At 42.6% G+C, this 15,073-nt stretch overlaps 1 protein-coding gene across 1 annotated transcript in view; it reads left to right on the top strand.

Moving 5' to 3' along the window:
- Positions 1–15,073, top strand: part of PRKDC (protein kinase, DNA-activated, catalytic subunit) — a 1,165,045-nt gene that overhangs the window by 194,954 nt on the left and 955,018 nt on the right. The window contains exon 14 of the mRNA XM_082258689.1: positions 5,088–5,137. Within this exon, the coding sequence (XP_082114815.1) occupies positions 5,088–5,137 (50 nt within the window). The remainder of the gene's footprint in view (positions 1–5,087; positions 5,138–15,073) is intronic.

Below are 15,073 nucleotides of genomic sequence, written 5' to 3'. Positions count from 1 at the left end.
GCTCGCAAGTCAGTGACAGGCGAGTGACGTACCGATACGTCACTCTGCCTGGCCGGGGCTGACCGCCGCAGTATATAGTTGTGCGGCGGTCGGCAACCGGTTAAAGACTGTTCAGGGAAGACCAGCGTTTGAACCCAGCGAAGGTGGAGGCTGATAGACTGGAGGTAATTTAAAGCATTACAATAACATTTAAAGTAAATTTTTACCAGTATTGTGCATTATATTTAAAATGATCATATCCGTGCAAAAAATTCTCATTTTTTAGTGCTACTTTAATCTAAAAGATTTATATCTCCCTTCTACCCTTCATATAGCTTCATGTCTGACTACTAGTTAAAATGCACATATATTTTACTTCTGGGTGTGGTACTTCTGATTGCTCTGAATTGGCTGTTGTGTCTAGGCCTGATTCACAGATCTTGTTCAGTTAGTCGCCAACATCCCTTCATGTCTTCTTTCTCAAGATCTGATCCTTCACCCTGCTTTACAGCCGCTGACTTTAATGGCATGGCTGTTGAAAGCCAGGTGCTGAAGGATATAGGTCTCCCTTCGGCTGTTATCTCCATCATGCTTTGAGCTTGGACATTTACCTTCCATGTTATCTGTTTTTTTTACTTCACCTATTGGGAGTCACTCAAGTTGCTCACATTTTGGCTTTTCTTCAGAAAGGCATGGACCATAGAATGGCCCTGAATACTGTGAAGGGCCAGGTAACTGCCTTGGCTGTACTATTCCAACATCTCTTGGATACCCTTTCTCTTCTTTGGCCCTTATCCAGGGGGTCACGCATGTTGTTCCACTTTTAGGGTCTCCTCCTGGCACCGTGAGGCATGAATCTGGGTTTGTTGGCTCTGCAAAAGCCTAATTTTGAGAATATCCGAGAAATTCCTCTCTTGATGCTAATGGAAGCCTTCCTGGTCGTCAACAGGGCGCATAGTGTCTTCCAACTAGGAGCACTTTCTTTTAAGCAATCATTTTTTATTTTTCATAAGGATAGGGGGATCCTTTTGACGTTGATTGTCTTGTATGCTGAAGGTGGTATTGGCCTTTCATTTTAATGAGGATATTGTCTGGCATTCTCTGTGCTCCCATCCTAAGAAAGTGGCTCTTCTTTATTTGGATGTAGTATGGGTTGTTGGATTATACCTGAATTCTATCTGAAAGACTAATTCCTTGTTCAGTCGTAGGTGGTCCAAGTAAGGGACAGGCAGCGTCCTCATCCAATATTTCCAGGTGGATTTGCCAAGCTTATGCCCTTGTGGGCTGGGAACCCCCCTTTCCTGTTACTGCTCATTCTACCACAGTGCTGAGTGTGTCCTTTTACTTTTCATCATTCTGCTTATGTTGTTTTGGGCTTATGTTTGGGTTTGAAAAGTGGCTAACGGGTCATCTGTTTACACTTTTACCAAGTTTTACAAGGTTGATGTGGCTGTTTATATGAATGCCAGTTTCGGTTGAAAAATGTGGCAGGCAGCAGTTTGAGTTCAGATGGGTACTGTTCCTTGTTCTGTTTGATTCCGTAGTTCTGAGTAGGGATGAGCTTCGAGTTCAAGTCGAACGCAAGTTCGACTCGAACATTAGCGGATCGATTGTTCGTTGAATGGGCTTCTTCGCGGAAACTTCGTGTTTCCGCATTATCATGGACTCTGACCTCTGATTCCAATAAATCACCTGCTGGCCAGGGGATTCGATCCCACAGCCATCTCAATTGCAAGCCTGGTATTCTACCTAATTAAAGTGCAAATGCTGACCTTGATTTTCCAATAAATTATTACGTATTATAAAAGTGCTTAATATCTCCACCAATAAGTTATATTCACATATAATAAATATAAAAAAATTAATAGTGCTCAAAAATTTGTGAAAAAAGTCTCTATGTTTCTGGATTTTTCATGCAACCAAATTGTGCGTTTTTTGTGATCTTTAATTCTTTCTTTAAAAAGTGCTCCAAGTGCTGGGGTGTGTCACACGTGGCCTCTTACCAGCTTTCCACAGGTCACAAGGACCTCCAGCGCATGTGATCCCTTTAAATTGGGTGGATCAAACCTCTCCTCGGTACTTTGTATATCCTGCTCCTACGTTACTCGAGGTGGACAATATAGTCCATACATATAAAGATAGGAAAAAAGCCTCCAATAGTGAAATATTGTTTATTTAATAAAAAACACACACTAAGGATAACAATTTGCCTCTTACTCTTTGTTGTGCCCTCCTGGCACTGGGCAATTAAGCAGTATGGGTCACGGGTGTTGGGAAGATATCCTCAGGGGATCTGCAGCTCCCTCATGTATCTCTCTCCCTGTTCCGTTTATGCCGATCCGGATCCGGGATCGGCATAAACGGAACAGGGAGAGAGATACATGAGGGAGCTGCAGATCCCCTGAGGATATCTTCCCAACACCCGTGACCCGGATCGGCATAAACGGAACAGGGAGAGAGATACATGAGGGAGCTGCAGATCCCCTGAGGATATCTTCCCAACACCCGTGACCCATACTGCTTAATTGCCCAGTGCCAGGAGGGCACAACAAAGAGTAAGAGGCAAATTGTTATCCTTAGTGTGTGTTTTTTATTAAATAAACAATATTTCACTATTGGAGGCTTTTTTCCTATCTTTATATGTATGGACTATATTGTCCACCTCGAGTAACGTAGGAGCAGGATATACAAAGTACCGAGGAGAGGTTTGATCCACCCAATTTAAAGGGATCACATGCGCTGGAGGTCCTTGTGACCTGTGGAAAGCTGGTAAGAGGCCACGTGTGACACACCCCAGCACTTGGAGCACTTTTTAAAGAAAGAATTAAAGATCACAAAAAACGCACAATTTGGTTGCATGAAAAATCCAGAAACATAGAGACTTTTTTCACAAATTTTTGAGCACTATTAATTTTTTTATATTTATTATATGTGAATATAACTTATTGGTGGCGATATTAAGCACTTTTATAATACGTAATAATTTATTGGAAAATCAAGGTCAGCATTTGCACTTTAATTAAGTTTATGCACTATAAGCACCAAATTTTTTTTTTGTTTATTACACCTAAAATACCAATACCGTATTTATATAATTTATACACTATTAAAAATTTGGGACATAAATATTAATATTAATAAGCACCTTAATAAGTATATTTTTTATGCACGTGTCTCATATATTATATTGTCTATATATATTTTTTTATATATGATTTTTATACGTAACCAACTAAGATTTATATCCAGCTAAAAGATCACCAGCGCCTCTTTACCCATTTTTATATCTATTTATTGTTTCAAACAATTAAAGGGGCAGCAGGTTTTTAATATCTTTAGAAAGAGCTAGGCGCCTTCGTCAACGTTTTTACTGGTATTCTACCACCTACGCCACCGTTGAGCCTGCTTAAGCTGAACACACTCACCCTAACTTTTATCTCATCCACTGTGTGTAGGGTGAGATAGGAGTTAGTTAGGTAGGGAGAGAGCCTAAGCGTGCTTGACGGTGTGGTAGCTGGTAGAAAACCAGGCTTGCAATTGCAAGGTTGTGGATTTGAATCCCTTGGCCAGCGGGTGATTTATAAGTGGAATTCTATAGTTAATGCATTGCTTGCAGGGAGAGAGATTTTTGCTTTTTACAGCTTGTTGAGATCAGATCAGTGTATACCACAAAGTTTATATATATATATATATAGGCACTACAGTTTGTCAGTATTGCTGAAAAAAAATGCGTGGGGTCTCCCCCCCCCCCCCCCCCCCCCAGTCCATGCCAGGCCCCTCGGGTCTGGTATGAATTTTAAGGGGAACCCCACGCCAAAATGAAAGAAAAAAAAAAACGGCGTTGGATTCCCCCTAAAATCCATACCAGACCCTTATCCGAGCACACAGCCTGGCTGCCCAGGATGGGGGTGGGGGCGAGCGAGTGCCCCCCCTCCTGAACCATACCAGGCCACATGCACTCAACATGGGGGGGGGGGGGTGATTTATTAAAATCACTGCTCCTGTAAAAATGATCATTTTAAAAAAAAATGTTTGCATTGATTCATGTCCCCCACGGCATTACCCAGGTCCCCATACACTTTTTTGGGTCAATAACTTGCATTTAAGCCTATAAAATGAGGACTTTTGATTTGTCATGTTCGTGTCTAATAGACTTTAATGGAGTTCGCATGTTCGCTAGAATATTTCCCCTGTTCGAGATGTTCTGGTGCACTGTTTTTGGGATGTTTTTCCATTTGTCAAAATCTGAAGATCTGACTGTGTCCTTCAAAGAATGGTTTGGCTACCAGCAGGAGCAGCCCCATGGGTGTTTACTTTTCTGTTGCATCCAGTGTCCTATTCCTGCAGATGGTGTAATTGAACTCATCTGTGAAAATGAGTGCAGAGTGCAGAGAAAAGGATTTTATGGAGTAACCTGGATATGCAAAGGTTGGAGGGTACACCCAAAACTCTCAGGTAGACCGCAACAAAAAAAGGATGGGAGGGAGATTTCACTGGCAGAGTATCAGAAACCTATACGAAGTCGGGGTCTGACTCAAATCACCAAGCACCACCATTAATTTCTAAAGTGATTGTAATGGTTTGCATTTCATTTAAAAAAATAACACGTGTTCTACTTGCCTACTCCGTGCCCTACCCCCTGCTTCCTCCTCACTGGCTGTGATTGAAAGCAGTGGATGCCAGCGAGGAAGGAGAAAGCCAGGAGAGCCTCTGCTTTCGTGGGCAACACTGTAAAGGAGGAACTGGGGTGTGGGGGGGGGGGGGTTGGAAGCTGCATACAGAGTTTTTTTTATCTTAATGCAATGATGCTTTAAATACATTAAGGTAAAAAAAACTTCTGCCTTAAGAACCACTTGAACAGTCAATTTTGGGCCATTTTCATTACATTTAGTTTATTAAACTTAAGTTCAGTTGCTTAATGCAAATAAAAAAAAACAAAACACTTAGTTTGACTAGTGTAATTTTGAATTATAAATATAACACGCATGCAGATCAGCATTCTCTTTCCCAGAAGTGCCTCCTATCCCTCCAGTATACAGGTTGTACAGATATATACTTGTCTGTGATAAGTTACTGGTATAATATTTTTATTGCATTTTTTTTTTCAGTGCACCAAGGATTAATTCGGGTCTGTTCCAAACCAGTCATATTTGAAAAGGTAATGCTTATAAACCACGCTCGTCTCAAATATACTATTGCTATTTCTAAATTTGACACATTATTTAACTGCGTTAGGCCTCATGCACACAGGCTTTTGAAAAAAGTAGTATGTATGCGCATATGGTGTTTGAACGTAAATGCAATCTGTTTCAATCATTTTTATTAGCTTTACAAAAGTAACACAATTTAGTAAACTCTTTTGCATTGTTGAGGCTATCGAGAACCGTAAAGGCATACAGCAGTATCAAAATCGAGAGATGTCAGTAGAGTCCCGTATCTGATTAGGAGAATATGTGTAAATACAAACAATATGTAGATACAAAAAATTCTAGTAGCGCAAACAAGAATGATAAGCTCACTCCCCAATCACAATCACTGAAAACTTGAGAAAATCCAGTAAAGACTGTAGAAATAAATATAAAAAATATATATAAAAATAATAGTCCCAACATGGATCAGTCCACCAAAGCAGCGTTGAAAAACGTATGACAAATAACGATATTCACACTGATGTATCCCTTGAGAAATCCTAATCGGTGCAGAAATAAAGGATTACCTTGACCACCACCACTGTGCTCTGAAGGTGGGAAGGTAATGCACACTCACCGACTTCACTGGCCCAGTGATTCTCACCACTGAGCAAACAAGCCACAATACAGCCACTTCCGCTCGGGACTCCGGATTGGGACCAATCAGACCAATGACAGGCTCTGCTGCATCCACTTGGGGTTCCGGGATAGGACCGATAATGGGCTCAATCAAATACAAGGGACATGCAAGGGAAGGAAGGAATAGAGCTCCACTAGTGTGATAACGTATAATACTGGCTTTATTCCAAAATACACAATATATCACACTCACATGACATCAGTTGGATAATCGCATGTCCGGAGGTGTGTACCCATCGGGACCCGTATCCTGACTCCACGCCGCGGATCGCGCCTTTCGGGTGCTCACACTCCTCGTACACTCTGACTTGGTTACGCCGCCTGGCCACGACCCGACGCGTTTCGTACTTCCTCACGGGGGCGTGGCCGCGGCGGTATGGCAGCAAACTAAATACCTACGACTCTCCGCCCATCCAGGCGGGGTCGTGGTGTACGCAATTTTTCAATGGCTAAGCATTTCCTGTTCCGGACGGACACCAATAGACGCGGTTGCCTAGCAACCACGGCTCCCGTGAATTTTGGCCAAATCTTTCTCATGTCCTCTCCCAGTACCACATTAGGAGACTACATTGTGCCTCACATGGCTATCAAGCTGGAAATCATGGTACCACGGGTAATGAGGCGTCTCACTATGAACAGGGGAAATGTATAACGCCATAAATTGTGCTGCATTCAATAATTCCTAATGGTGCCATATAGTGAATCATAATAAATGCACACATCATTCAACAATAATATTAGCACCACTGTTGTCATTGTACCTCAATCCAACCAGAAATACTAATATAATTAAAATTAAAGTTAAAATACACCTCAAAAGGTGATGAATATAGTATATACTAATACATCATATATCACGTATAAAATATAATACAGTGAATACAGTAGATACGAGATCATCAAAAATAGTTCAGAAATAGCTCAAAAAACCTTTTAAAATTATTAAAAAATATTTTTAAAATATAACCAAAAAAATAACTAATTAAATTAATTCAAATAACCAATCAATTAAGAATCACTAATAAACAATTTAAGTCCAATTCGATGTTTAGGCCAATCGGGCTGAGAGATTGGGTCATATATATCCATTTAGTTTCGCACTTGGATAACTCCCTCACCCAATTGGCCCCCCTCCAAGATGGTGTGACACGTTCTATGCCCCAGAACTGTAGGCAACTAGGGTCACGTTGGTGGTGTGACCGAAAATGAGCCAGCACACTGTGTTCTTTTTTGCCTTTAATGATGTTAGAGATATGCTCACCAACCCTTATACTCAGGGTACGTTTTGTGCGGCCTATATATATATTAGTTTGCAAGGACACATTAGTGCGTAAACCACATGGGTGGTATCGCACGTGATTAGATGTTTAACATCAAACTCCTTATCAATGGCCTGCACATAGAAGGAATCCCGTCTTCTCAGGTTCATGGTAGTGAAGGAACACGTCCTGCACCTCCCACACATATGGAACCCTCGCCGACCATTTTTTTGGTTATATTTTAAAAATATTTTTTAATAATTTTAAAAGGTTTTTTGAGCTATTTCTGAACTATTTTTGATGATCTCGTATCTACTGTATTATATTTTATACGTGATATATGATGTATTAGTATATACTATATTCATCACCTTTTGAGGTGTATTTTAACTTTAATTTTAATTATATTAGTATTTCTGGTTGGATTGAGGTACAATGACAACAGTGGTGCTAATTTTATTGTTGAATGATGTGTGCATTTATTATGATTCACTATATGGCACCATTAGGAATTATTGAATGAAGCACAATTTATGGCGTTATACATTTCCCCTGTTCATAGTGAGATGCCTCATTACCCGTGGTACCATGATTTCCAGCTTGATAGCCATGTGAGGCACAATATAGTCTCCTAATGTGGTACTGGGAGCGGACATGAGAAAGATTTGGCCAAAATTCACGGGAGCCGTGGTTGCTAGGCAACCGCGTCTATTGGTGTCCGTCCGGAACAGGAAATGCTTAGCCATTGACAAATTGCGTACACCACGACCCCGCCCGGATGGGCGGAGAGTCGTAGGTATTTAGTTTGCTGCCATACCGCCGCGGCCACGCCCCCGTGAGGAAGTACGAAACGCGTCGGGTCGTGGCCAGGCGGTGTAACCAAGTCAGAGTGTACGAGGAGTGTGAGCACCCGGAAGGCGCGATCCACGGCGTGGAGTCAGGATACGGGTCCCGATGGGTACACACCTCCGGACATGCGATTATCCAACTGATGTCATGTGAGTGTGATATATTGTGTATTTTGGAATAAAGCCAGTATTATACGTTATCACACTAGTGGAGCTCTATTCCTTCCTTCCCTTGCATGTCCCTTGTATTTGATTGAGCCCATTATCGGTCCTATCCCGGAACCCCAAGTGGATGCAGCAGAGCCTGTCATTGGTCTGATTGGTCCCAATCCGGAGTCCCGAGCGGAAGTGGCTGTATTGTGGCTTGTTTGCTCAGTGGTGAGAATCACTGGGCCAGTGAAGTCGGTGAGTGTGCATTACCTTCCCCCCTTCAGAGCACAGTGGTGGTGGTCAAGGTGATCCTTTATTTCTGCACCGATTAGGATTTCTCAAGGGATACATCAGTGTGAATATCGTTATTTGTCATACGTTTTTCAACGCTGCTTTGGTGGACTGATCCATGTTGGGACTATTATTTTTATATATATTTTTTATATTTATTTCTACAGTCTTTACTGGATTTTATCAAGTTTTCAGTGATTGTGATTGGGGAGTGAGCTTATCATTCTTGTTTGCGCTACTAGAATTTTTTGTATCTACATATTGTTTGTATTTACACATATTCTCCTATTCATGTTATTTTATTAAGTAGCAGCATCTGTTATCACACTGCATTAAAGGTAGTTATCCTCTCTAAGCGCTTGGTTGCTTGCAAATAAATATATTCTTGTACAGAACAACCAAATAGTAGGTATCAAAAAAAAAAAAAAAAAAAAATAGAATATTGTTGATTAAAGCAAATACATGCATAAACAAATAGTGTCCATAATCTATCGGTGGGGTGACATCAAATCTTGTGCTGTCCTCATTCCCTTGGTGAGGTTCAGTGACACGTCAAATTATCTGATACTCCACCCGGTAGGTAATGGCCACTTACCAGAAGCACTCAGGCCTCTGGGACCTACAGTGCTTGTAGAGCTCCTTTATCTTTAAAGCGACCACCTCCTACTAGGTTGATACTCAGGGGTACATCAATCCGAAAGGACTCCTATGTATTTGGCTCAAGGGGACATCTATCCAGTAGCTCTCAAAAAATGCAGGGAAAATATCACATGCTGCAGTATATTTTATTAGGTAATAACAAAGATAAACAATCACATTTAAAAGTGCCTCAAATGGCACTTGCTGAGAACATACAATTGTGCAGGTATAGAAGGAACTGCTGAGAAGAGTTCCGCTTGCGTTCCACGCTCCGAACAGTCGCAAACCGGAAGTGACGTACTGGACCCTCAATGCATTTCGCCTGGATATGCCGTCATCAGGAAGGGTGTACTCACTTTTGTAAGATACTGAATCTCATAAGTTTTTTTTTTAGTTTGGGAATAAATGTGGGAACCTCCTGGCCAGGGCTCTTCAGTGCCAACGTACGTCAGGCCATGTCCGTAAACTTCATGTTACCCCAAGACCTCCGACAGTGCTATCCTCTAGAATTGCGGAAGCTTTTCGGGACTACTATGCGCAACTTTATCAGCATCCTAACTCACTTGCCAGCTCCACCCCCATTCAGAAAGTAGAGGTGCTCTAGCAATATCTTGACATGGTGCAAGCTTCTCAGCTCACGACACAAATCAGCAAAAAGCTGGATGAGCCTACTTGCCTGGCAGAGATAAGAGTCAGTTATTAAAGGACAAAAGTCAGGGACCCGATGGGTTTACTAACGCCTTCTATCGCAAATTTCTTCCCCTCCTTTCAAATTATTTGTGTATGTACTTTATTGCCCTAACATCGGGAACAAACGTCCCTAAAGAAGCCCTGTTGGCCCATATTAAAGGGATAATTTCAACTGGGCGACCCAGCTGATCTATTGGGCGAACTCACGTACTGCCTGTCCACACTGCCTTCTACAGTCTACGGACGCCGAGAAGGCCTTTTAGAGAGTGGACTGGGCATATCTCCCAACCGTGTTGACCAGGCTGGGTCTCAGCCGTAACATGCTCAGCTGGACAGTGCCCTGGGAGTTTGAGTCAAGGTGAATGGAACTCTTTCTGGCCCCTTTCCCATACAGGGTAGGAGGCGGCAGGAATGTTCCCTGTCTCCACTCATGTTTGCCTTAAACCTTGAACCTTTTCTAAATATGATTCGCCTAAACCCTAACATTAAGTGCTTTAGCGAGGGTGGGGACAGAACATAAGCAGTCGACATATGCAAACGATGTCCTATTTTATGTAGCTGATCCACTGATCTCCCTCCTTAATATAATGGGTGAGCTGCAGAGATTCCATTCAATATCAAATTTTAAACGAAATTATAGTAAGTCGGATATTCTTCTTGCTATTCCCTCTGGTCTGCGTGCCCTGATGCAAGCCTCCTTTTCCTTTACATGATGTCACTCTTCCTTAAAATATTTAGGCATTTATCTCCCAGACCAATTTTCACACGTAGAGTATATACTAGTAATTATGCCCCTCTCCACAATAGGAGCAGACCTACTAAGATGGGGCTGTACCCACTTTCTCCTGGATAGGCCGAGTCAGTGTATTGAAAATAAATGTAGTGCAGAGAGTTCTTTTCTACCTCCAGATGGTGCCTATGTCGTTACCCAGATCTTTTTTCTCAACCGGTTTTTGAAATTTTTTTCTGGCATGGGCGGAATCCTCGCTTGGCCCTCCTCATCTTGCAATGTCCTAAGCGGTCGGGGGAATTAGGGGTACCCTCCCTCTGGAAATATTATGAGGCGATAGCACTGCAGCAGATATTGGATTGGCATCATCATGTTAACACTAAAGCATGGGTTGTTTGAGAAATTTTTAGCTGGTTATAACTTTTCGCACACCCCTTGGCTCTCCTGGGAATATTGGGGCCTTTCAGATCTTGTTTCCCAGGTTACCACCCATGCACTGAAATTGTGGGATGTTCTGAACACTCAGGGGTTGCTGTCTCCTTTAGTGTCTCCACTCGCACCCCTGGGGGGCTTCCCCTGGTTCACTCCTGGGGAACACCTCTCCTACTTTCACTCCTGGGTAAGAGATGGGGGAGATACGATGTGGAAGTTTCATTCATGATCAGGGCCAAGTCTCTTTGGACTGCCTCTGTGACTTATTTGGCCTGGATGATGATTGGATGAATGGCGTTCTAGACAGTTACATCATTTTGTTCATAGTCTACTTCAAGCCATCAAAACCCCGTCCTCTTTGACTCTGCTTGAGAAACTATGCATGTCGGCTGCTCCTGTCCCTCACTAGATCTCGGTTCTCTATGGGATGCTGCTGTCAGCTAAGTCTGGGAGCAGGCCAGTCGACATACGGGAATGGGAGAGAAACTCGAACCATACATTCATGGGAGGCCCAATTGGACCACCTATATAGCCTTACCCACAAGCAGGAGAAAAGCTTTAAGTTGTTAACCCAGTGGTACACAGAGTTCTGGTCATCCTGGCCAGGATTTTACCGGCAACCCCGGATGCCTGCTGGAGAGTCTGTGGGCTTCTTGGCACTTATCTACATATTTAGTGTGAGTGCCCGAAGCTCTGCCCATTTTGGCAAGATATTGGAGCCCAGATTAAGGCAATACTGGATGTTGAAATGAGTGACTCTCCCTTGGAGCTCCTCACTTCCTCAATGCAGCCAGGCCTCTGATCCTATTCATTGGGAAACAGTCCATGTACCTAGATGAGATGATTGGATCCGTCTGGTCAATAACATCAAGCTAACAGAGGAATGGGTGGCGACGTATAAGGACAGACATGCAAAGTTCTATGGTATTTGGGTGACTTGGATACATTATACCTCTGATGCATCCCAGCCTAAAATTTCTGGGTCCTCTTTCTCTTTATCTTTCTAACCGGGGAACTGAACTGATTTCATATAGCGTTGTCACAGATTGGGGCAGGCTTGCTACAGATCTTTGGAACACGTTCGATATCAATATATCTGAAGTCAATTATAGTGCTGATTGTTTTTGTTTTATCCATTAGCTGTTCTTGTTGTTTTGCTTTGTGCATAACCTATTCCCCACCTCCTCTGCTTCCCTTCCTTCCCGCCCTCCATACCCACTCCCATTTCCATCCATTTTTGACCATCCTTTCATGGTTTCATACATGGGCGTCTTGCTCATGTTTGGTACGACAACTCACAAACACAATCCCTAGTATTGATTGGGGAAGAAAATTGAGTAATTACATGTGTTTAATTCCCCCCCCCTTTTGTTTCTTACATGCATTTTTTTTCTTTTGAGTCAAAACTGGTGGTTGTTAAAGCCATAGACTGTTCCTAGATAGCTCAATGGTTACGAGTACCACCAGACAGATACGGGACTCTATGTATAAATTGCTTACACACAACCCGGAACCAACACTAGTTTTTCTTGATGTTGCACTGAGACCTTTATCACAGTCTACAGTGCACTATCTTTACTAGCTCGTTTGGTCATCCACACTGGCTATCATTTTATACATATTCCTAGTTTTGCTCATTTTACTTTGACCCATATACAGTGCCTTGCGAAAGCCCCCTTGAACTTTTCGACCTTTTGCCACATTTCAGGCTTCAAACATAAAGATATAAAACTGTAATTTTTTGCGAAGAATCAACAACAAAGGGGACACAATAATGAGTGGAACGAAATTTATTGGATATTTCCAACTTTTTTAACAAATAAAAAACTGAAAAATTGGGCATGCAAAATTATTCAGCCCCTTTACTTTCAGTGCAGCAAACTCTCTCCAGAAGTTCAGTGAGGATCTCTGAATGATCCAATGTTGAGCTAAATGACTAATGATGATAAATAGAATCCACCTGTGTGTGATCAAGTCTCTGTATAAATGCACCTGCACTGTGATAGTCTCAGAGGTCTGTTTAAAGCGCAGAGAGCATCATGAACAACAAGGAACACACCAGGCAGGTCCGAGATCCTGTTGTGGAGAAGTTTAAAGCTGGATTTGGATACAAAAAGATTTCCCAAGCTTTAAACATCCCAAGGAGCACTGTGCAAGCGATAATATTGAAATGGAAGGAGTATCAGACCACTGCAAATCTAGGAAGACCTGGCCGTCCCTCTAAACTTTCAGCTCATACAAGGAGAAGACTGATCAGAGATGCAGCCAAGAGGCCCATGATCACTTTGGATGAACTGCAGAGATCTACAGCTGAGGTGGGAGACTCTGTCCATAGGACAACAATCAGTCGTATACTGCACAAATCTGGCCTTTATGGAAGAGTGGCAAGAAGAAAGCCATTTCTTAAAGATATCCATAAAAAGTGGAAGAAGGTGCTCTGGTCAGATGAAACCAAAATCGAAATTTTTGGCAACAATGCAAAACGTTATGTTTGGCGTAAAAGCAACACAGCTCATCACCCTGAACTCACCATCCCCACTGTCAAACATTGGTGGTGGCAGCATCATGGTTTGGGCCTTCTTTTCTTCAGCAGGGACAGGGAAGATGGTTAAAATTGATGGGAAGATGGATGGAGCCAAATACAGGACCATTCTTGAAGAAAACCTGATGGAGTCTGCAAAAGACCTGAGACTGGGACGGAGATTTGTCTTCCAACAAGACAATGATCCAAAACATAAAGCAAAATCTACAATGGAATGGTTCACAAATAAACATATACAGGTGTTAGAATGACCAAGTCAAAGTCCAGACCTGAATCCAATCGAGAATCTGTGGAAAGAACTGAAAACTGCTGTTCACAAATGCTCTCCATCCAACCTCACTGAGCTCGAGCTGTTTTGCAAGGAGGAATGGGCAAAAATTTCAGTCTCTCGATGTGCAAAACTGATAGAGACATACCCCAAGTGACTTACGGCTGTAATCGCAGAAAAAGGTGATGCTACAAAGTATTAACTTAAGGGGGCTGAATAATTTTGCACGCCCAATTTTTCAGTTTTTTATTTGTTAAAAAAGTTTGAAATATCCAATAAATTTTGTTCCACTTGTGTCCCACTTGTTGTTGATTCTACACAAAAAATTACAGTTTTATATCTTTATGTTTGAAACCTGAAATGTGGCAAAAGTTTGAAAAGTTCAAGGGGGCCGAATACTTTCGCAAGGCACTGAATTGTCTCACTTCACATTGGGTGATATTTTGCAATTGTAACTGCGATGAGTGCTGATCTTGTTCCTTGATTGCATTTCTTTGATACTCTTATGTTTATGGTATACTAGTAGCTCCTCACTACACCTTCCATTTCACATTTAAGTTCCCACACTTAAATTGAAGGCAGCTCTACAACATACAATATTTTCAAGGGAGGCGCCCTCCCATTTTCAAGATGTGAGGGAGACTACTGTGAGTGAGACTACTGGGTTCTCCAGGGGTGGTGGAAACATGAAGTGCTGAGGAGATAAAGAACACAAATAAAAACCAAGAACACAACAGTAGGCAATTCATAGATACCAGTGACGACAGTGCAGGGGTCGCCGTCTGGCCTCCTGGCCAAAAAGATGAAGATGGCCAGTGCACCCCAGTTTACCCCAATTGGGGAACATTAATCAAAAGAGTTAGCCTATTGGCGGTGAGTGGGGAGGCATCATGTGAGAACCCAGCTGGTGGGCCTGCTTCGGCGGAAGGTCACATCTAGGGTAGGATGTGCGTACAACTTGTCTGCAGAAGCAACAGCAACTTTAAAGGGGAAGAAAAGTGCAACAAAGTAAAAAACAGTCACTCAGGAGGCCACTGGAGAGGAATGCCTTGATCCAGTAGAGCAACAGGAGCCATTGTGAGGTTGGTTCCGGCCCCTACGGCGTGCCAGCCGCAATGGCTTTGAGCGAGCCGGGACAGGAATCTTCGGTAAGGTGCGCCAGTCCGGAATGTCCACAGCAGGCAAGCCAAGGAGAGATAGAAATTGAGACTTTATTCTGTAGGTTGACCTGTGATCTTGTGCTTTAGTGTGTCTGCAGGGCCTGCTAGGTAGGAGTGATATCCTCCACTGATGTCTCCGGGGCCGCTATTCTTCCCCCTTGGTTGGCTGCATCGGCTTGTAAGGCTTCAATGTCTTGTCTCAGGGCTTTTTCCATCCTCACCACAAAGCTCTCCAGGTCAGCCTTTGTGGGGAAAGA

The sequence above is a fragment of the Pelophylax lessonae genome (assembly GCF_965119305.1).
Source record: "Pelophylax lessonae genome assembly, chromosome: 5".
NCBI lineage: Eukaryota > Metazoa > Chordata > Amphibia > Anura > Ranidae > Pelophylax > Pelophylax lessonae.
Note: the sequence above shows the minus strand (reverse complement) of the source record. Positions and strands in the feature narration are given on the sequence as shown.